Source organism: Eucalyptus grandis, chromosome 6 (genome assembly GCF_016545825.1).
Source record: "Eucalyptus grandis isolate ANBG69807.140 chromosome 6, ASM1654582v1, whole genome shotgun sequence".
NCBI classification, from domain to species: Eukaryota; Viridiplantae; Streptophyta; class Magnoliopsida; order Myrtales; family Myrtaceae; genus Eucalyptus; species Eucalyptus grandis.
In genome coordinates this window covers 47,917,164-47,938,647 of record NC_052617.1, presented here as the reverse complement: position 1 = coordinate 47,938,647, position 21,484 = coordinate 47,917,164, and the positions used below count along the sequence as shown (strand labels likewise).

The 21,484-nt window shown below is 42.1% G+C and overlaps 2 protein-coding genes across 4 annotated transcripts; one reads left to right on the top strand and one right to left on the bottom strand.

Annotated features, from left to right (window-relative positions):
- Positions 1-37: 37 nt before the first annotated feature.
- Positions 38-21,482, bottom strand: LOC104450362 (galactan beta-1,4-galactosyltransferase GALS1). Of its 2 annotated transcripts, XM_039315471.1 has the most exons (3): positions 21,460-21,482; positions 1,557-2,813; positions 38-953 (listed from the first exon to the last, which is right to left on the bottom strand). In XM_039315471.1, the coding sequence occupies exons 2-3, from the start codon at positions 2,708-2,710 to the stop codon at positions 593-595; spliced, it is 1,515 nt and encodes a 504-aa protein (XP_039171405.1). In that variant the 5' UTR covers positions 2,711-2,813; positions 21,460-21,482; the 3' UTR covers positions 38-592. The 2 variants fall into 2 exon arrangements, with proteins under 2 accessions (XP_039171405.1, XP_010063184.1); XM_010064882.3 differs by lacking the exon at positions 21,460-21,482 and having other exon boundaries at positions 1,557-2,861.
- LOC104450360 lies at positions 19,085-21,334 on the top strand. Of its 2 annotated transcripts, none has more exons than XM_010064880.3 (2): positions 19,085-19,650; positions 20,478-21,334. In XM_010064880.3, the coding sequence occupies exons 1-2, from the start codon at positions 19,344-19,346 to the stop codon at positions 20,984-20,986; spliced, it is 816 nt and encodes a 271-aa protein (XP_010063182.2). In that variant the 5' UTR covers positions 19,085-19,343; the 3' UTR covers positions 20,987-21,334. The 2 variants fall into 2 exon arrangements, with proteins under 2 accessions (XP_010063182.2, XP_010063183.2); XM_010064881.3 differs by having other exon boundaries at positions 19,090-19,650; positions 20,481-21,334.
- Positions 21,483-21,484: the final 2 nt, after the last annotated feature.

Below are 21,484 nucleotides of genomic sequence, written 5' to 3'. Positions count from 1 at the left end.
TCCCCGCAACGTAACATGGCGCACCAGTCAAAGGGCCTATCAAACGATCGGAATTTATATTCTATTTAAATCCCAGAAGGGTCCCCACCAGTCACTCACTGCTCAAACCTCCACAACGACAAATCCCACGTAGAAACACATCCAATTTTCCCCCCTCTTAATTTTTTTCTTAAAAGAACCCACGGAATAAATTAATCGCAACAAAAGATATAAAACATTCCCCCTTTCTTTCCTTATATATAGACAGATTCAAGAATTAAAGAAAAGGAAAAAAAAATCAGAGAATTATGTCCAAACGGATCCCCTCCCTCCCTCTCTCTCTCTCTCTACAGCGGGTCAGATCACTTTCTCTCTCTTCCTCCGACCGAGCCCGAGATTGAACAGAGCCCACTCATCGACCGGAGTCCCACGATTTCCACCCCACGCGCGAGGTGTCGCCATTATCACACCGGACCCAAAAAGCTCAAATTCAATGCCCCGTGGGGTCTCTCCCGGAAACAACAATCGGAATCGTCCTTTGTCCTCGCAATCTTCCTTTTTTTTTTTTTTTGGGTTTTTCTTCTTTTTTTCTTGGAGGCTTTGACGGTCGCGGTCAGGAGGACCACTGCGCGGTGTCGACGTTCCCGATGGCGTTGCGCTCGAACTCCTTGATGACGGGGGCCAGCTTCTTCATGTGGTCGTCGTAGACGAAGGGCCGCTTGTCGTACCACGTCACGTTGCGCCTCGCCGACATCGGGAGGAGCTCCCGGCAGAGCTCCCCCGGGACGGTGATGGAGTTGTGGTAGTGGTAGTACCGGATCTTGTCCTCCGTCTTGTGGAGGGCCTCGCCGACCACGTTCTCCGACATGTGCACCCCCGTCGCGAACGCGTTCTTCGCCTGGATCGCGTACTTCCGGTCCCGCCGGATCCCGGTCCGGGAGTCCCGGAACAGAAGCTTCTCGAAGCCCCATTCCCTGTTTCAACCGAAAAAACACCGAAAAATTTATTGAGAATTCAGTTCGCTGTGTAAAGACTACGGATTTTAAGTACAATGTGCTAGGACAAAGCGGAAAGTTCGAGCAGAGTATGTGCACCGCCCTTGCACGGCAAGCTAGTGATAAATGTACTTGGATATGCAAAACAATCCTCCTAGGAAATTACGGCTTCCAGCTGCAGATCTATGTGAATATTCCTGTTTCGCTCAAGCTACATTGTCGAATGAGCTGTGAATGATGCGTGGATTGAGGAAATGCTGAATCTTGATTTAGGAAATGCAAGTGCGTTGTGTCCAAAGAGTCTAATTTAAAGGACCCAGATGGGAGATTCATCTGAACAAGCAAAAAATGTGGATCCATGAAGCAGAAAATGACCGGGAATCTTGACTTCGGACTAAATTAGAAACTTCTGTCTCAGCTGAGGCCAATCCAGCGAGAGAGAGAGAGAGAGAGAGAGAGAGCAGGATCGATTCGTTAGGCATGGCTGTCGTTTTCTTCCTAGAAAATGTTTGGGCAACAACGAAACCGTTATCCAGTTCAATCAACCACACGAAAGGAGAACCGAAAATGACGAGCACAAACCTGGAGTAATCTTGAGAGGAGTCGTTCAGGCAGAGCACGCTCGACATTGGATTCTGCTCGATCGTGAACTGCGTGTAGTTCCCGAACTCTGTCAACACTGACTCCAAGCTACTCCCATCCGGCAGGAAGATGTACTCGTCGACGTCGAAGAAGAAGGTCCAGTTGGCGGCGTGCCGGTACCGGTGGAGACAGTCGTTCACCACCAAGAACTGGTTGTAGTAGTAGCCGTCGAACGCCGCCTGGTCCCTGATGTCCTGCACCGTCGCCCTCCCCGCCCTTACCCACGGCTCCAGCGCCGCCCTCACCGCCGGCGAAATCCCTCCGGCGTCGTGAAACACGAAGTGCGACTTGGGCCCGAAGAACCAGGCGTGGTAGGCCATCCACTCCCGAATCCGGTCGGCGCTCAGGTTGCCGTAAAGGGACGACCCGCAGTACAAGTACTCGTAGTCGTACGGGGGGTGGTACTTGGACTCGTTGTAGGATCCGGGTCTCTCCTCGAGGGCGGCGAACTTCTCGTACTTGCGCTGGGACTCGCCGTAGTAGGCGTAGAGGTGGAGCTTGCCGCCGGAGTTGTCGGCGTTGGGGTTCTCGGAGAAGGTGCAGTTGACGACGACGACGGTGTAGACGCGGCCGTAGCCCCAGTCGGGTAGCATCTTGTAGGCCTTGGCCCGGGTCGCCGTGCCGTTGTTGGAGACCCACTCGCATTTGTACCAGGGCTTGCCGAAGACGTGGAGGGGCTTCGAGGCGAGGCCGACGACCGCGAACGTCGCGGGGCCGCCGCGGTAGGCGCCCATGAGGACGAAAAGCGCCGCCGCATTGCCGTAGGCCTGGAAGATCCGCTTGTTCGGGTCGGATCCTTGGGCCGTCGCCGAAGTGGAGTACTTCAGAGCGGCGACCTGGGCGGGGGCCGCGGAGGGGAGGGTCGAGTCGACGGCGAGAGAGGATAGAGACGATGCGGCGGCGGAGGCGGAGCAGGGGAGGTTGGTGGCGGTGGTGGTGGAGAGGAGGCTCTGGTAGTAAGGGGGGAGGTTCCAGAGGAGCATGACGAGGGTGAGGGCGAGCAATGTGGCTACGAGGGGCTTGGTCTCGAAGCAGCTGAAGAGCTTGGAGGCGGCGGTGCCGGCCGCGGTGGCCGGAGAGCCGTCCTTCCTCATGGCGGAGTGTCGGTGGCCGGTCGACGGTGGTGATGGGGAAGGACACTATCGCTCGCACTCCCAAGCTGCAGGGGAGTCAAATGGGAGTCTTAACCCGAAGAAGAGAGAGAGAGACGCCGCAAGACAGGCACAGCTCAAGCCTCGAGGCAAGTTTGGCTCTGGGATTTTGAGGTGGCGGGGTTTGGTAATGAGGCCTGGATCTTCTCCAAATTACAGAATTGACATCGACCGCTCCCTTTCCCTTTTTTTTTAACCGGTTTTCTCTGTGGTGGTGGTGGCGGATGGAGGGGAAGGTTCTATCTTCGATTTTATTCAATTTTTGTTTTTTTAAGTGGGAGCCGAGTCTCGTGTTTCGCCATTTTCTATGAAATTAAGACAGTAAATGACTGGTCTCTCGAATTATATATATACATAATCTGTGAAATTACAGATGATATCGATGGATGTCAAATCTTTAGTATAGTTTCCCTGCATATTCATTTCGATCAGAGTCCACGACGGAATGACAGATTCGATCTTCTGTCATTATTATTATTTTTTTCCGATTTTGGAATAATATTTGGGGGGGACATAATTCTGAATTTTTTTGGGGAGGCCGTTGATTGCGTGTGAAATATGTGGTGAATTCTCGGTGCGGAGGGGGGAGGGGAGGGCGAATGATTGAGGACAGGCTGGCCCCTCCTCCTAGGCATTTAGGGCCCCCCCACTCACCCACCCACCCACGGCGGAGGCCGTGGTGGACCTCCTCCGATGCACGGCCACCAGTATTAACCATTACAATGATATGAGAATATCTCTTATATTAATATAATATGAAGTGAATATTTGGTCATTTGGGAATTTCTTTTCTGGCCAAACTTTTCTATAAATTTGGAGCTAGAAACATCCAGTTTTTTTCAGTTGATTATAGCGCGATATTGGCTTTTCTTTTCTTTATTGCTTACGGTATCGTTGTTCTGTTTTTTATTTTTGTTTTTTTCTTCATTTTCGACTGGATATTGAGTTTGGGAGAATGATCAATGACCTTGTCTTGTAAAATAACTATGACCGACGAAATCGGTCGCGATTTGGGAATTACCGAGCAGTTACATCTCGTAGGCGAAATATACATTTCTTCTTTCCTTTGCTGTCTCTGAGCATTGAACTCTTGACTACAAATTGCATTTATCAACCTTCTCTTTGTTTGTGGTAAGCAGGTCTGTTGTGCGATAATTTCTTCTTCTTTTTCATACAAAAGCTAGTAATGGACGTTTCCTTCTATTATGTCAATGTGCATGGAATCCAGTTAATTATCTCCTGATTGAAGTTTTCAAATTTCTGTTATGCACTCCAATAACTATATCTTTGTGCGTTACAGCACGGCTCGTGATTGTACAAGCATGTGCTATGGTGTTACTCATCAATAGGCAAAGGAGTGACTAAACCAACCACTGCGACAAGGAAATTTTGAATCTCGTATTAGAAAAAAGCAAATGCCCATTATTAAGCATGTAAATTACAGTCATAATCTTTCTTTTCAAATTTGGATGCCTCGTCCTCTGTCAATGACAACCTTTTCTTGCTTTCCTTTTCGTTCTAACGAGAGAAACGGGCCAAAAAGCATTAAATTCATGGTGCCCCATTTGTCCCAGGAGACTCTAAAAGAATCTTTAGGTAATTTCTCTTATTGCTCTTAGCATAAACCAATGGCACAAGAACACGTAGATTCATGTATATGTTGAGTGATTTTGGGCATCTCTCACCGTAAAAATTAGCTAAAAAATGTGATGTTTTCCTTCATACTTGTAAACCGACTATCACAACCGATATGGAATAACTTCAACAATATTCTCTCACACAGCGGGCTACGGGTCGGAGCTGGACAACTCATATCTCTCTCGTGTAAATATTAGATCCAGATCTATCGGTAACTTGGGCTTTGATACAAAGCGGGTCCTAAGTCGAAGCAGGAACAACTCATATCTCTTTCGTGTGATTGATAACTTGGACTCTAATATAAGTGTTGGGTGGTCTTAGGCCTCTCTCACTCTGAAAACAAGTTCAAATAGCAAAACTATCTCTCACACTTGTAAATTGACCATTAATCCTTTCACAATTAACCTAGGATAAACTCCAACAATATACACTATATCTACACACACACACACATACATATATCTAGTGTTATTAATTGGATTAATTCTTCGGCTTTTCTTAACGTTCTAATAATTCCGTCTCAACTACTATCACATCATGATATGAACACCTCCAAAGCATCAATAATAAGTACAGCCCTGCAAATTAGGGGTGAGCATGGTCCGGGTTGGTCCGGGCCACCCCCTAACCCTAGGACCAGCCCGTACAGTGTCGGTCCTCAATTTTTAAGACCGATGACCAACTCTACTGAGCCTGGGACCAAGAACCGGACCGACTCAATGGGTTCGGTCCGGTTCCAGGGTCAACCCGGGACTGATCGATAATTTATTTCGTCTTGTTTTTTATACTCCCTAAAAAAGTAAACCTACAAATTCAAATTACACATCCATCGACAATGCGGCATTGTGCAACTAAACTATAAATACCAATACAATATCTCAAATGAAGCACAAAATAGATATCACTAGTCAAGTTGTGTTTGGAAAGCAAGGGCAAGCTAAGCATTAGGGTTTCTAATTAGGGCTTCTTCTTTTTTCCTTTAGATTTACTCGGCGATAAGTGAGGCGACCAGCGCGAGTGGCGAGCACAAGCATCAAGTGTTAAGTGGGGTGAGCGTCAACTGGCAAGTGGCAAGTGTTTAGTGAGGCCACCAGCAAGCAGCGAGCATTGAGCGAGACTAGCGGCGAGTGGCGAGCGTTTAGCGAGGCCAGCGACGACAGCAAAGGGCGAGTGGTGAGTGGCGTGCGGCATGAGCAGAGCGCATGGTCAAAGGTGAGCAACGCGGGCAACCAGAGGCGAGCGGGATGTTGCTACTTTTGATTTTGGCAAATTGAAGAACAAAGAAGACAAAATGGAAGAGAACGTACTTTAGGGAAGAAAGCCGTGAGGAGATTTACGACATAAACTTCGCGCCATTTTGGACGTCACGAGTCCATGACTATGAGGAGTCCTTGGTCCTCACGGTGAAGAATGTACTCTGGAGTCTAGACTGTGGAGGAGGAGGCCGTGAAGACCTTTACAACGTAAACTTCACGCCTTTTGGAATTGGATGCCGTCTGTTCATGACTGTGAGCATGAGGAGTCAACAACTTTAACATCATTTTACTTAGGTTTGAATATATAAAAGAATTATATATAATATAATATAACATAAATTTTACTTAGGTTTGAATATATAAAAGAATTATAAATAATATAATATAACATAATATACAGGGTTGGTTTAGTGTTCGACCGACCCAAAACTCTCAGGACTGAGGACCAACCCGCACAGTGTTGGTCCTGCAATTTCAAGACCAAGCGATCGACCTGGCCCCTCGAACTGCACAGACAGGGGCCAAGAGGCTGAAGTGGTCCAGAGTCAATCCAGGGTTGATCCTAAACCGCTGCTCACCCCTACTGCAAATAGCCCACCACATCTGTACAAAAATAGCAACGACCAGTTTCTGCTCTCGGAGGAATTAGCCTGCGGATGCAAAGAACGGAAGATTCCAACGATAACTTAAAGAACTGCCTCTCTTTACTTTCCCCACATTCCTTTTGTGGAAGGAGTGAGCGTGAAGCCATTGTCACATGCCTCTTTCTCCATCATTTTCTGTTCCTTTGATCTCGCTTTTCCCCCTCTTTAATACGGTCCAGACAGAAACGAGAGCGGCATTTCCTCCTTTTACTTTTTCCATCGTTTTTTTCCTGCTGCAAAGGCGAGTGAAAAACGACAGGCAATGTGGTTCAATGATGACAACTATCATCGCGAGAAACGAAAGGGAACCGAGCGAGCGTGGTCAACCTAAGGGCTCTAGATTCCCCCCCATGTTTCGTGTCATGCACAATTAACAGATGTACATTTTAACTACCGATTGATGGTTACGAATAGTCAATTTAGTCGGAGCTCATTGCGCTTTTGTTTAATTAATAATTGGGTGACCTCGCACGCTGCATGCCGGCATTAGGAATTAATTATGCAAAAAAATTGTGACTAAGTCAATTGGTTTTGCCAACTCAATGGTCATTTCTGAGGCCGACGTTGAAAGGGCAAACGTAGGTCCGTATGACCTACGAGTTCTTAACAAGAAGTTGGGCAATAATTTCCAATCTTTTAGAACCATCTTTTGCAATTTGTTTTCTTTGACTTGATACGAACTTTCGTAATCACAATATATCATATTATTAATAAATTATTTTTTTGGGTGTATGTTAAAAAATGAATGCGTCGCTTGATAGTGACAATCGAACCTTTCTCTTGGTCAGAGAACTTACCTGATTAAAACTAACTTAATTTGTTCATCTTACTATTAAAAGGGAAAATGGCTCAAATGATTAATATAGTTTGAAAACTTCTAATTTCTTTAATGGGATCCACAAACTTTAGTCCAACATGCAATGTAATCCTTGAACTATTTAAACTAATCCTTAGACTGTATAAAGATGTTCAACGTTGTCCCTAAACTTAAATTAATAGAAGGATGGCATTGGCAATTTTCATATAATTTAATGACTAAATTGAATCTTTACAAAAAAAATCAGGGATCATATTGGATAATTTAAAAAGTCATGGACAACATTACACATTAGATTAAAGTGTTAGGATCATATGAACAAATTGAAAATAGAGAAATCAAATTGAACGTCGAGCCAAAGTTCGGGAATGATTTGTGTCATTAACTCACCCGAGAAGCAAACATAATTGAAAATATCTCCCATTTCTTTTCTTTAACTTCCAAATCCAACCTCGACCCAAAAAAAAAAAAAAAAAAAAAAAAAAAACCTTCCTCATCAAACCCAAAAATAAAATAAATAACAAGAGCCGTAATATTTATTAAAAGGAATAAAGGCAGAAGCAAAATTGGAAGCAACCCCGACATATCTCTCTCTCTCTCCAACAAAAGAGTACGAAGCACTCAGAAAAATGCTAGAATCCATCCCATACGATCCGCAGCAGCCGGGCATCGATCATTGCTACCATCGCACGATGGGCAAGCATCGCTGGCACAGTCCTCTATTTTCTCTTTTCTTTTCTCGCTGTTTTGTCGGTAATTTGTTGGAACTCAATTTTCTTACGTCGAGAGAAGAGTCCTTCGCGGAGCACGTTTTTCTTACCCGACCGACGCTTCTTGCTCAAAGGAACAGTCGGGAGAATATCCCTCAAAACCATGCCGTAAATCATTTGTTCTTAGGCTAGCCATAACCAATGCCTCCTCCGGCTGCAAGGTCGAATTGAGGCTAGAACCCTAATTAATCGGCTTTACAATTACGGAGCTCGCTTTCCATGGAACATTCGAAGGTCTGGGGTGGAGGAATGCGAGATCGAGGGAAATGAAGAGACCGTTGTATAGCGAAACTAGAGGAAAACGGAAAGGTGGGAAAATGGAGTAATTCTAGAAGCGCAACACTTCGTCAAACGAGAGAATCTGGCTATGGTGAATTAAGAAAAAAGGGGGTCTTTTTTTGTACTAATCACAAGACAGCAGAGCGGTGGCGTGGAAATTAGTGATTAGAGCTTAAGGACGGTGCTCCCGGATCGCGGTCCAAAAAGCCATCAAAATGATTCAACGCTGTCTTAGTTGTTCCAAAAGGCCAATCATCGTGCGCGAACTTCGCTCGTTTTGACCAAAAATTATTGAAAATTTTTCGAAGCACATTTTTTCCGTAGAAACCGATGGTGGGCTTTGACGCGAGTGGGTGGTGTGCTCTGGAAGCATTAGACCCCGTCAGCGACTCCCGATTCGCATTATTGATCTGCAAACAATAATAAAAAAAAAATTATAAAAGGAAGAAAATAATTTCTGGGTCGAATTATGATTTGCTTGTTCTGTCGGGGTAAGAAACGCATGGCCGAAGCTTTGCATGGAGCCGACACCAGTACGCAACCAAAGAGTCCGCGGGAGGGGACCGTTCGCACGACTTCAATTTGCCATTCTTGCAATTGTCGGCAAGGAGGCTTCTCCACACCCTTTTTCTCTCTTAGTTTTTTTTCTTTCAATTTTTTATCGTTTGGTTATTCAATGGTGATCAGCGTGGGACGATCTCATAGGGAAGATTACTCATGTACTTTTTACGAATAAGATCTTCTTAATTTATGCGTTTGTCTTTTTCTTTTCTTGTGTTTTCGCCATGGCCTCCTTTATCTGTTTCATAATCAATATTGCCCAGCGAGTCTAATCACGAGCTGCGACCCAATTTGTAAACATGATTAGTCTTGCTAAATGAGAGGACCTCCTTTTAGTATGACGTAATATATGCAACTCTACGAAAAGGCCGTCTTGAAGATCTCTGGAACGTATCCAATGACTCAAAAAGCATAGGATAGGGTGGGAGGGGGTTTCTTCTTTTGACATGACTTTTATTGAGGCCAAAAACAATCATTTGATTGGTTGGCACTCACTTTCATTTATTGTTATTAATTTCAAAAAGCAAGAAAAAGTTAAAGAAAAAGACATAAAACACGCTGATGTTAGTCTGAGGAACAGGTAAGGATACTTTGCTGAATGCTAATACATGGGACCTTTGGTATAGCTGGCGACTGAAAGAAGATTTTCTGGTTGCCATTTACCGTTGGCCAACACGATATAACTGTAACTTTCTTTTCTTTTGTGTTTTTTTTTGGGTCAGATATAACTGCAAGTTGAGTGATTGATTCTCCATTGCTTTTTCTCTTTTGGTGACCATCCATTCTCTCTCTCTCTCTCTCTCTCTCTCTCTCTTACCATGCGCGTGAGAGCATGACTCCGCCAGGCCTATGAAAATGACTTGCGAGTCCAAAAATCGGTTAAATTTGAGCTTTTTCACCTACACAACTGACTTTGAAGCGGAGTGATTTGCGCAGGATCGAACAAATGACATATGGTTCTTGAGCTGAAAATATTGCGATACACTAAATAACTACGCCAATCCCAAGTGGTCATCTATTTTTTTCTTTCTTGGGATATGTTCATTAAAAGTCATAAATTTGTTGCAAAAGTACAATTCAATCTTAAAACTTACAAAAAGTGCAATTAAATCATTCCATTTTAACGCTGTCAATTTGACTAATAAAAAATGCCAGCGTAGCATTTTTTTAATTATTTTTATATCATACGTGGCATTTGCAATTATTTTTATTCATTTCTTATTTAAATTAGATTAAAAACAAAAAAAAACTAAAGATCTTATTAAAAAAACAAAACTAAAAAGTAAAATAAAATAGAGGGCTTGCTAGTGAAGCTTTAGCTGCAGCCCACCTCCGAAAGGGATGGTGACCTTCGGCCGGGCAAGGGCTCACTAGCCCCAAGCGAGGGTCGGCAACCCTCGCTAAGCTAGGTGAGGCCTCGCTTTCCCCAAGCGAGGGTCAGCAACCCTTGCCCGGGCCCAATAGGGGTCACCATCCCTTCCGACGATGGGGGGCGGTGGCGACTAAAACTCCATTGGTGAGCCTCCGTTCTTTTTTTTTTTTGGTTCAATTTTGCTTTTTTTAATAAGATTTTAGGTTTTTTTTTTAGTTTTTAATCTAATTTAAATAATAATTGGACAAATAATGATTTTAAAATGCCACTTAGGAAATAAAAAATAATTTAAAAGTTTCACGTCAGCATTTTCTGTTATTCATACCAATAATGTTAATAAAATGACTTGATTATACATTTTGTAAGTTTTGAGACTCAATTGCACTTTCGCAATAAATTTTAGAACTTTTAATGTATATATCCCTTCTTTTGTTCTTTTGCCTTTTTTTCTTCATTGTCATGCCATCCCTTATTCAAATACAATGCTTGATGAAATAGCATGTTGATAATACATTAGCTTTCCCGAGAATTCCCACCGAATCTTTGAAGATACTGTAGATAGCACTAGCATTAAATATTGTTGATCTTTTAATTTTATGAATAAACAAGATGACTCGAGCGCATGCATAAAGATTAAGCAAACAAATTCAAGATATGGATTTTATCAACAAAAATTAAAAGTTTTCTTCTGACAGCAAAATGCTTTCTTTCTTTTCTCTTCCTCCTGATCATTTCCTGTCTACTTTTGTGCAAGAGGTGAAGGTACTTTCTATTTTTTTTTTTCAAAAGCCAAAAAAAATGAAAAAGAAGAAGCAAGTAAAGAATGTAAGATACTTCTTTCGTATTACAAAGCACTCGAAAAAATAGCTACAGTGTAGGCCCAAAGAGCAAATGATAGGGCTTTTTTTCCTTTTTGGCTTCTTGGTATTATTACTTCACAGGAATTAGGGGAAACCATATAGGAAAATGAAAACCTTGAACATCCACTTCGTACCTTTGGATTTTGGACAAACTTACACTTTGCACTCTCCAAAGTCAAAAGTCCTTGCACCATGCAAGCTACTAACAAGTTGTGGTTTCAATGCTTAATCAGTGTAGGCAATATATCGATAATGAGCACGTGGCGGCAATCGGGTAAATTTTTCATTATTCCTTTAATTAGTGTTGGATTATAAAGCGAGAGGTAAAGAGCTTTGAAATCTTAGGATGCAAAGCGTAAGATTTTCAGACATTGGAACCGAGAAGTGATATTTTTCTTCCCCATATTGGACCATCCAAGGAATGGACCTTGTTTGCCCTTTTCTTCTTTGTTTCTTCTTTACCAGCCCAGTCCTCGGTCTTCGGCCGGATCTTGCCCAGGAAGATAGAACCTTTTCTGTTCTCTGTTTTCGACTTGACTCGTTTGATTTACTTTTATGGTTTCTGGGTTGTGTTTTGAGGTCAGTGAAAAGCAGGGTGACCACAATTATAAAAGCCACAAGGATCTTGCACAACCTGAACCGCAGGTGTGCCACTCCTAACACAAGGGATCACCTTCAAGAAATAAGATCTACTGTACTTGAAATGTTCTACGATATTGAAATCTCCTGAATTTAAAAGGAAACGCTTCTTCAAAACAGCAATCTCTACGCCTTCAAAGCACTCTTTTAATCCTCTTCCTTGGCACTTTAGCTGGGGTTGCTTGATTCCTCCTTAATTTATACTCTAGCCAACGCTCTTTCTGAGTCTTTTCTTTTCTCGGTGGCGAAGAAATCGCAACGTAAGAAATGGAGTGCAGAATAAACAATGTAACCACCGCCGCACCATGAACTTCCGGTGCAGAATAAACAAATGACCAACCTTCACGTCATAAACTTAATCGAATCAGAGATTCACCTGGTAGAATATCAAAAGCTAATATTTTAAGGCCAAAGGTAAGCACAAGGTGCCTCGAGATGACAGCCAGCCCTCGTGCCTCTTTCTCTGTTGTCGCCAAATATTGGGTATCCTTATTAACGACTGCATCGCCATTGCCCAACGTGTCATCAAGTGCAATATAGATATGTCTCAAGTTTAAACTAAAAAGGAAATTTTTATAATCTAAACAAATTTCTTAATTTTAATAGATTTCCTAAAAAGGATTTTCTTATCCTACCATTATCTATACATAACAAGTGTCTTCATTGTGAAATTTTTTAAAATGCAACTTTTTGTAATTCACGCTCTAAAGCAATGCAAAAGTATTGAAGCTAATAAACCTCGTGCTAAAACTTGTAAATTACTTTTTGAAATTGAGAAATTATTTTATAAGTAATTGTGAGGGCTAAATACTATGTAAGTTATTAGGTGTAACAGATGCTGGGAAATATTAAAAATATTTAAGTGACTCGATTGTGCTTATAATCTCCATTGTATCATTTAATCTAAAGTGAAATTTTGTGTTGTTTTCCTCGTGGGTTATGTCACACCGATCGAACCACAAAAATCTAATATTCCATTTATTTCCTTGTTTTATTTATCTTATTGTTCGATCAATTGCTTTTTGTGATAATTGGTACCGGGTTTGGTTGAAGCAAATCAATGGCGACAAAGGAAGGAAACGTTAAAATTTACAAATTTGATATAAAACGTATTAGTTTATGGAAGATGTGGAATAAGGATTATTTGTACAAGAGGAATCTGTATTCACCTATGTATGGGAAGAAGCTAGAACCAATGGAGGAAGCTAATTAGGAATTGTTAAATAGATAAGCATTATGTATTAATGAGCTGACATTGGTTCTTAATTCCCATTTAACGTCGTAGAAGAGAGAACCATCACAAGTTTGATGAAGGTGTTGTTGAGCATATACGAGAAACCCTCTATAGTCAATAAAGTCTACTTGATTGGATATTTGTTTCACTTAGAGATGAGTGAATGTGTGTCCGTTGCTAAGCATATCAATGAATTCAATGTTTTTGTTAGTCAAATGAGTTCAATAGAGATTAATTTGATGATAAGGTACGTGGTTTGATTGCATCCTTGTTGCCTAATAGTCTATGTTAGCGTTGTTGTTAGTAATTCCTTTGAGTTTAGAAGCTTGACATTTGATAAGTTTCGTAATTTGATTCCAAGTGAGCACATCCATTGAAAAGAATTTGGTAATGGCGATGCAATCGTTAATAAGGATACCCAATATTTGGCGACAACAGGGAAAGAGGCACGAGGGCTGGCTGTCATCTCGAGGCACCTTGTGCTTACCTTTGGCCTTAAAATATTAGCTTTTGATATTCTACCAGGTGAATCTCTGATTCGATTAAGTTTATGACGTGAAGGTTGGTCATTTGTTTATTCTGCCCCGGAAGTTCATGGTGCGAGCGGTGGTTACATTGTTTATTGTGCACTCCATTTCTTACGTTGCGATTTCTTCGCCATCGAGAAAAGTAAAGACTCAGAAAGAACGTTGGCTAGAGTATAAATTAAGGAGGAATCAAGCAACCCCAGCTAAAGTGCCAAGGAAGAGGATTAAAAGAGTGCTTTGAAGGCGTAGAGATTGCTGTTTTGAAGAAGCGTTTCCTTTTAAATTCAAGAGATTTCAATATCGTAGAACATTTCAAGTACAGTAGATCTTATTTCTTGAAGGTGATCCCTTGTGTTAGGAGTGGCACACCTGCGGTTCAGGTTGTGCAAGATCCTTGTAGCTTTTATAATTGTGATCACCCTGCTTTTCACTGACCTCAAAACACAACCCAGAAACCATAAAAGTAAGGGATAAGTACTTCAGAAATTCTACAACTTGACATGAAAATGCATTTAATTCCTAAAACTTGCAAAAAGTGTAAATAAATCCTAAAACTTGTCAAAATGTTTCATTTGAGTCCTAAAATCGACGCCGTTAACATTTTCCGTTAAAAATGCCGACGTGACATTTTAATTTTTATTTTATTTTTCGCGTGAATTTTTAATTATTTTTATTCATTTTAAAAAAAAATAGATTTATTCATTTTATCTTATTTTCACCAAAAAACTAAAAAGTAAAAAGAAAAAAATTATTTTTAAAAATTGTTTTAAAATAAAATCCGCGGCTCCTCGCCACCACCCATCGCCGGAGGGGCTAGGCAGTCGCCGGCCCGGGCGGGGTGGTCGGCCCTCGCTGGGGTCGGCGAGGGCCGACGAGGGCTGGCGACGACTTGCCCGGGGCGGGCAATGGCCAACAAGGCCTCACCTAGGGCCGGCAAGGCCCGCCTGTGGCCGGCAAACCGTTGCCGACTCCTCCGGCGATGGGCGGCGGCGGGGGAGAGGAGCTACCGATTTTTTTTAAAACAATTTTTAAAAATAAATTTTTTTCTTTTTACTTTTTCAGTTTTTGGTGAAAATAACATAAAATAAATAAATCTAATTTTTAGTTTTTAAATATAATTTTTAAAATGAATAAAAAATAATTAAAAAATCCACGCAGAAAATAAAAAAAAAATTAAAATGTCATATCAGCATTTTTAACGATAAAGACTAATGACGTCAATTTTAGGACTCAAAAGGGGACTCCAAAGACGTCACTCTTCAGGCTTCTACTGGGAAGAAGTGGCGCGTCCCATGCATTCTCTTCGATGGCAAAGGCAAGATAAGCAGAGGCCCGAGAGTGTTTGGCTGACAATGATTTGGAGATAGGAGATGTCTGCATCTTCAACATGGTCTGGAGAGAAGACATCATGTTTTTTTAGGATACAAATGATAATCATTTTGGTCAGAAATTAATTTTTGGAATATAAATTGATTTTTCTATTTTTATTCTTAGATGAGTTTCTAAGCAAAAATACATATTTGATAATGACACAAAATTTCTATTTCCAAAATAGAAATTCGTTTGATAACAATACAAAATTTCTTCCTCTCAAGAGGTGGTAGATGGTGGGGGGGTGGCGGCGGCAGCGACAACGAGTAGTGGTGGCAAATGGGCAAGCGGCATTGACAAGTGGATGGCCAACTAGAAGCAAAGATGAACTATGAGAAGAGTTTTTATTTTTTATTTTTGTTCTAGAAATAGATAAAAAAAATTTACTTCTCATTTATGTTTAACCTATTTCTACATTAAAAATTTGTTTCAAAAATAGAAAAATAGAAAAATGAAATTGTATTACTAAATAGATATTTGTTCCAAAAACAAGTCTTGAGTGGAAAAATAATTCTATAATAAAAATAAAATGATTATCATACATGCCCTTAATTACCATATTTCAAGTTCCTAAGATTGGGGTGGGGCCTATGAGGGCATTGATTTGATCGGAAATCTTTGGGGAAACTGATGTTTAAAGGCTCCAAGGTCAAGATAATTACCTATACCTCTGTAACACAATTATCCATTTTCGTTTTGACAAAAGGTTTGGAGAATGAGGGCGTCAATGATAATTATTATGGCTAGAAATTGATTTCCGGAAAATATGTGGATTTTTCTATTTCTTTTGTTGAATAAGTTTCTAAATAAAAATATGCGTTTGATAACGATAAAAAATTTCCATTTTTATTCTAAGCAAAAATATGCGTTTAATCACAAAATTTCTCCCTCTCAGGCAACAACCGACGACAACTGATGGCGGTGGATGATAGCAAAGGACAACAACTGTTGGTGGTAGTGGCGGACGACAGGCAATGGCTGACAGATTGCAACCAGGCAGAGAGTAGATGGCGGTCGACAATGGTAGATGGGTGGACGATAGATGGCGGCCAGCAATGGTAGATGGGCGACTGGCTAGTAGCGAGGACAAACAATGAAAATAGTTTTTATTTCTCATATTTGTTCTAAAAATGGAGAAGTAAAAATATTGACTTCTTATTTTTGTTCCAAACTTATTTTTGGAATAAAAATCAATTCCATAGATAAAAATAAAATAGTTTTATCAAACAAATTTCTATTTCAAAATAAGTTTAGAACAAGAAAATAATTTTGGAACAAAAATAAGATGATTATCCTTGATCGGATGAGAAATGATGGCTTTGCTTTTACTTGGATCTTTGATTGAAATGACAAAGAAACCACTGTATTGCCTTTTTTTCAGAAGCCGCTGATGGATCGTCTAAGACCTGTTCGTGCATAGTTATCGAGGTACATTAGACATCGAACGGTCGAGAAAACCCGGCATGGGATCTAAACGGATGCAGTCATGCACTACTAGATCATGTCTCAAGTACACAACCTGACTCCCTATTCCAGGGAGTGTTCAGGGAAACCGGCAGATGCACACAACACCTGAATTTCTTCAAATTACTCAGTGTCGTGCGGTCAGATAAATTAAAAACAGAAATATGGCTTAACTCGAGCATACTCAGTTCAAAGCATCTGTGTATCGATAGTATTCGCTGTCTGGAGAGAAGAATCCTTTTGGCCCTGAACTTGGATTGCTAATGGTACAACGGTGATTACCTCTTGCTTCTCTGCTTTGTTCACGGACCAACATCGGATTGTTTTGAAGGTGATTTGTGGCATGTGAACGTGACTTCGGAGGGACAGGATGTCTATTTTGAAGATGGCTAGCAAGAATTCCTGGAGGACAACTCTGGTTGCAAATTGGGGGACTTCATGATGTTCTGTTACCGTGGTGGCGGTGTGCCCCAAGAGGATGATACTGAACAGGCCGCCACCGCGGTAACAAAATACCATGAAGCTGCTGATTTCAAGCCGAATTGTCCCGCAGGAATCCGGCCAGCCGTCTCCAAATTAGCCGTCCTGTCCCTCAAAGCCACCTTCACACGCCACTGCCGCCCCATGCGACGCCTGAGGAGGATCTCCCCCAACCGGCGACAGCAGCCTGTCCAGGCACGCCTGAAAACTTCTAGGACCCGCCGAAACGAAAGCAAAGCCATATGCAGAGTAAATGAATAGAGAGCAAATTGCTGATTTAGTAAACAGTTCATAAAGCGAAAGAGTTATCCTGACACCATTCTTGGAGAGCTATGGTTATGGCATACGCACTTCGAAGAGATCTGGCTCTTGTATGGGAGCGTTTTGAAAGGGTAGAGAAGAAGAGGAGAGAGGTGGCCGAATCGCTTATGCTTCATCGACGGCTTCTGTTCATGGATCAATTTTCCTCCCTTTCCCCGACAACAAATTACTATATTTCCATAAACTGCCTGCGTAAGCCCTTTTTTTTTTTTTTTTTTAATTTCCTACAAACCACCTCAGTTTTTAATATCAGGTTTGTTAAAATGATAAAATGATTTTGTTATTTTTGCTTGAAATCTAAGTTTGAATCGCTACACTTGCACTTGCGCATTCTATCGAGGTCGCCTCGAAAGTATAGAAAGTGAGTGTCACTCGTGATTATCTAATGTGTGTTGGGCCTTAATCACACTTGATAATCAATGGTTTAAATGCCTAAAGAGCCCAAACAAATTCTGTACATGAGAATAGCCACTCAAAATGTCGGAGCGTGTTTGTTACAAGTTAATGGGAATGCTCCGTATCTTCTTACTTCATCTTTTCGACGTGTCGCATATGATCCCTCTACATTAAGTAGTCCTGTGCTCTGTCACTTTCCTCTTCGAAGTGCTTCACGATTTCTATTCTCGTGCATATATTCTCCATGAAAAGCAGGAAGTCCGTAGGAATATGGGACCTTAAAAGTCCACACGCAGGACAATCATCACGACATCTTTCGAGGGACAAAATCAAAGCCAAAATCATATTGCTTGACGAAACACCACACCGCACTTGAGAAAATTTGAAAAAAGCCCCTCCCAATTGAGTGATTTTTTCCTGAAGCGGCCCCTCAAAATGGCACTTATCTCGGAACACCCTCCGAAGCGGACCGCCATGTTCCGAGAGACCCTCTACCTCATCGCCAGCAATCAACAAGCACCTCCCGACTTCAGGTGACCATGCGCAGATAACGGTACAAGGGCGATTTTGTCCCCGAAAAATCGCCCCGCTTCGAAAGATTTTTTTTTTCTAGAGATTCGCCGCTTAGGAAGGTCTTTTTGAAAAAGGCTGATCGATTCGAGGGATACATTGAAATTTTCTCAATGATCAATGGAGGAATATCTCTCTTTTCCATCCTATTATTTGCCTCTTAGTGGTATTTTTCCTGGTACGACGAACTAAAAGCACAGACATAGGGAATCGCTTGTAGAACACAAATTGATTATTGGGCATCGATCACCCCAAGTCAAGATGTTGCAAAAGAAAAAGGCATCCATTTAAAGCGGAAGGAAATCACAAGATGCCGCCCACAGTGTGGAAAACCAAGAAATGATGGAATTCCCTTCTCTCGTGAAGTGGGAAAATTATGAGCTTTTATGGAACCACTTCAACTATATTAAAATTGTGATTTAACATTACATTTAGTCTAGTTTAAGCATGGAAATATTTAATCAGGTCCTGGAAATATTTGAACTTGGGATCTCTTACTTTAATATTATATAAGATTATGTAGGATAACTATCCACTATTCTAAAAAAAATTTAAAATAAATGCGTAGTTTAATATTTAATTATTCCCATAGAAGTATTTGAAAAAGAAAGCAAAAAGGCTCAGACACACATACATTCTTTAGTTAAATTCCAACAGTTTGAAACTATAATTGGCCTCACAGGCAATAAATTTGGGTCCAAATAGGAAATTTCCAGAAATTCTTGAGGAAGTGCTCTGGAAATTAAATTAAAAATCAAGATCAAATGAAAATGCTTAGTCAATGATTGAATCATAGGTGGCGGATAATTTCATTCTCTCTTTTTAAAGTGTGCCTGAACTTTCAAATTTGTTGTTTCCTCCATTGTCCTCAGTTCAAGGATTGTTACATCCAGAATGACTTCTTCTACAGATGAGATTCACTACACATCTCTTGTAAGAGACTGGTAGAATGTATGGAGAATCATCCGAATGGAAACCAAACACATAATATTAATCGATCGGAATACGGAGAATATATTGCTCGATTGAGTAGATATCCGCTCCTTTCTCTTGAATTGCTTGTCTTTTCCATCAAATAGGAGGAACAAGTTGTGGCAACATACTTAGCACATGCAAATAAACCAAACAAAAGAGGGTCTTACTGGCATCCTCTTTGGGCATGGTTCCTTCTTTGCAAACAGTACCCTTCTTTTCCTCTCCCATATAAAAATATTCTCCTCCCCGTCCTCCAATTTGCAAACCCCCCACTTTTAGTTCAGAGAGAATTCTGCACATTCCATCACCACGGTGAGAGGAAAGTCCGTGATCAAGTCCAGAACACACAGCCTCAAGGGGTCTCCATCCACGGAAAAACTTCCCTCCCCTTCTCCTCCCCGGATGACAGCGTTGCCCTCGTCGTCGGGGACGACATTCACCCCGAGGTCGCTGTATCCGATGTCTCCACAGCTGATTTTTGGGGAGGAGATAATCCACTACAGCCACCAGCAGCACGCCCTGTCCATGATCAACCTGCCGGACCTCTTCAGGTGCGCCGGGTGCCTAGAGGATGGCGCGGGCAAGCGGTACACGTGCCAGCAATGCGACTTCCACCTGCACGAGTTCTGTGCCCTGCCCTATCCTAATCAGGTCCTCAAGAACCATCCATTCCACTACCAGCACAACTTCTATTTCCACTCCAAGCCAGGTGAATTGTTGTTGTTATTCATGTGCAACCCACACACATGCTGCACTCTTTAGCTGTCCAGCTATATATATAACAAAACGTGGGAGTTATTCGAGAGTACAATTTGCGTGCGAGAGGTAAGCCAAGAAATTACGTTAGACAGGCCGCCGGCCACAACCTTATGCTCGAGTAGCTTTACATGCGCGAACTACGTTGATGGCGAGTCTTTCCTGATTATCCCGGGAAAAGAGTAGCACTCTCAACTATCCCTCAATCTGTCTATCTGACCCAGAAGAAGGCCTGGGAGAGTGCCGCCCGACTCCACAATAAATACGTAAGTTGGGGAATTTAGGAAAGTACCAGTGAACTTTGGTCGTGAATTGCACTTGGTAGCCTATTCCATCAAGACTTCACGTTAGTACCTTCGAGAAAGTAAACCTAGATCGGATGTAATCGTTGATGACCATCGAATCGTACTGGATTTCAACTTCTTTGGGGATCCTGCTTACGGCTGGCTTTCACTCTACTTTCCCTTTCATATCAGGAACGGCCATCGAGTCGTGTAGTTAATATTTTTGTTAGCGAGATGATGCATCTATAGAAAGACTTACACGCAGAATTGGGACGGCCAGGTGATATATGCTCCATCGAATGATCATACGTTTTTTATTCGAGGTGCAAAATGTTAGTTCCCAACTTGGGATGATACTCTCTTTAAGCAAAGTTAGAAAATTCAGCAAAATTATCCAGAAAAAGAGAAATGGTTCGGCAAGTTTTTATCTCCTTTTCATGTTAGCTAATACTTCGTTTGGGCCTAATGTCATTGACTTTGCGCTGGAAATTTCAAGCAGCGAAAGGTGGAATAGCAAAATCGAGGTGCGATATTTGTGGGGAACCCATGAAGGGCTACGCTTTCCGTTGCGGAGCTTGTAGTTTCTCGATGCACCCGTGCTGCGAGATGCTACCGGTGGACATCGTCATCTCGAACCATCCTCACAAGCTGCAGCTTCTGCCACCAGCGGCCTCATCGAGTGCGGACCTTGGTTTCGTCTGCGGGGAATGCAAGAAGAGGAGGTCAGGCCGAGTATACGGGTGCACGGTCTGCGGTTACTACCTCCATGCAGTTTGCGCTAAGAGCATCGTCAACGGACTCTACGATAGTGGCATCAAAGGAACTGAGAAGCATACAAGCAAGCTCGGGGCTGCAGCTCGGCTGGCCTCGCGAGTGGTTTCCAACTTTATTGGAGGGCTAATGGAGAGCATCGGTGAAGGGCTTGGGCAAGCATTGGTTCAGAATGTCACCAAAGGGAAGGCGCGACAGCCGAAGAAGAAGAAGAAGAAAGAGAGAGAGGGATAAGAACTGCAAACATGCGTCGTGGCTTGGCTTTGTCCCAAGTTGCAGGATTAGTTTCTCAAGAATGGATTACCATTGTTTAAGAATGGACCAGCTTGAGGAGGCAGGAGTTTCTAGGACGACAAAAGCTACTCTGGATAGTAAAACGATTAATGATATGGATTTTGTTAACAGAAGGATTGCGACTTAAGCTACTCTGGATAGTAAAACGATTAATGATATAGATTTTGTTAACAGAAGGATTGCGACTTAAGTATACTAAACAAGTTTCCCAAAAGCAGCCGTTTACAGGAGCCTTAACACATTTACGTGTATGTCCAGCCAACAGATGATGAATGACTGTTCTTTTAAGTGATTGTGCCCTATATATGTGACCAGTAACAGCGAGACAGCTGAAGGCTCGCATACCAGCGTCATTGCGGCCTTCAGCTGAAACTTTTACATTGGGGAGGGAGGGAGGGAGGGAGGTTGGGCGGGGAGAGAGAGAGAGAGAGAGAGAGA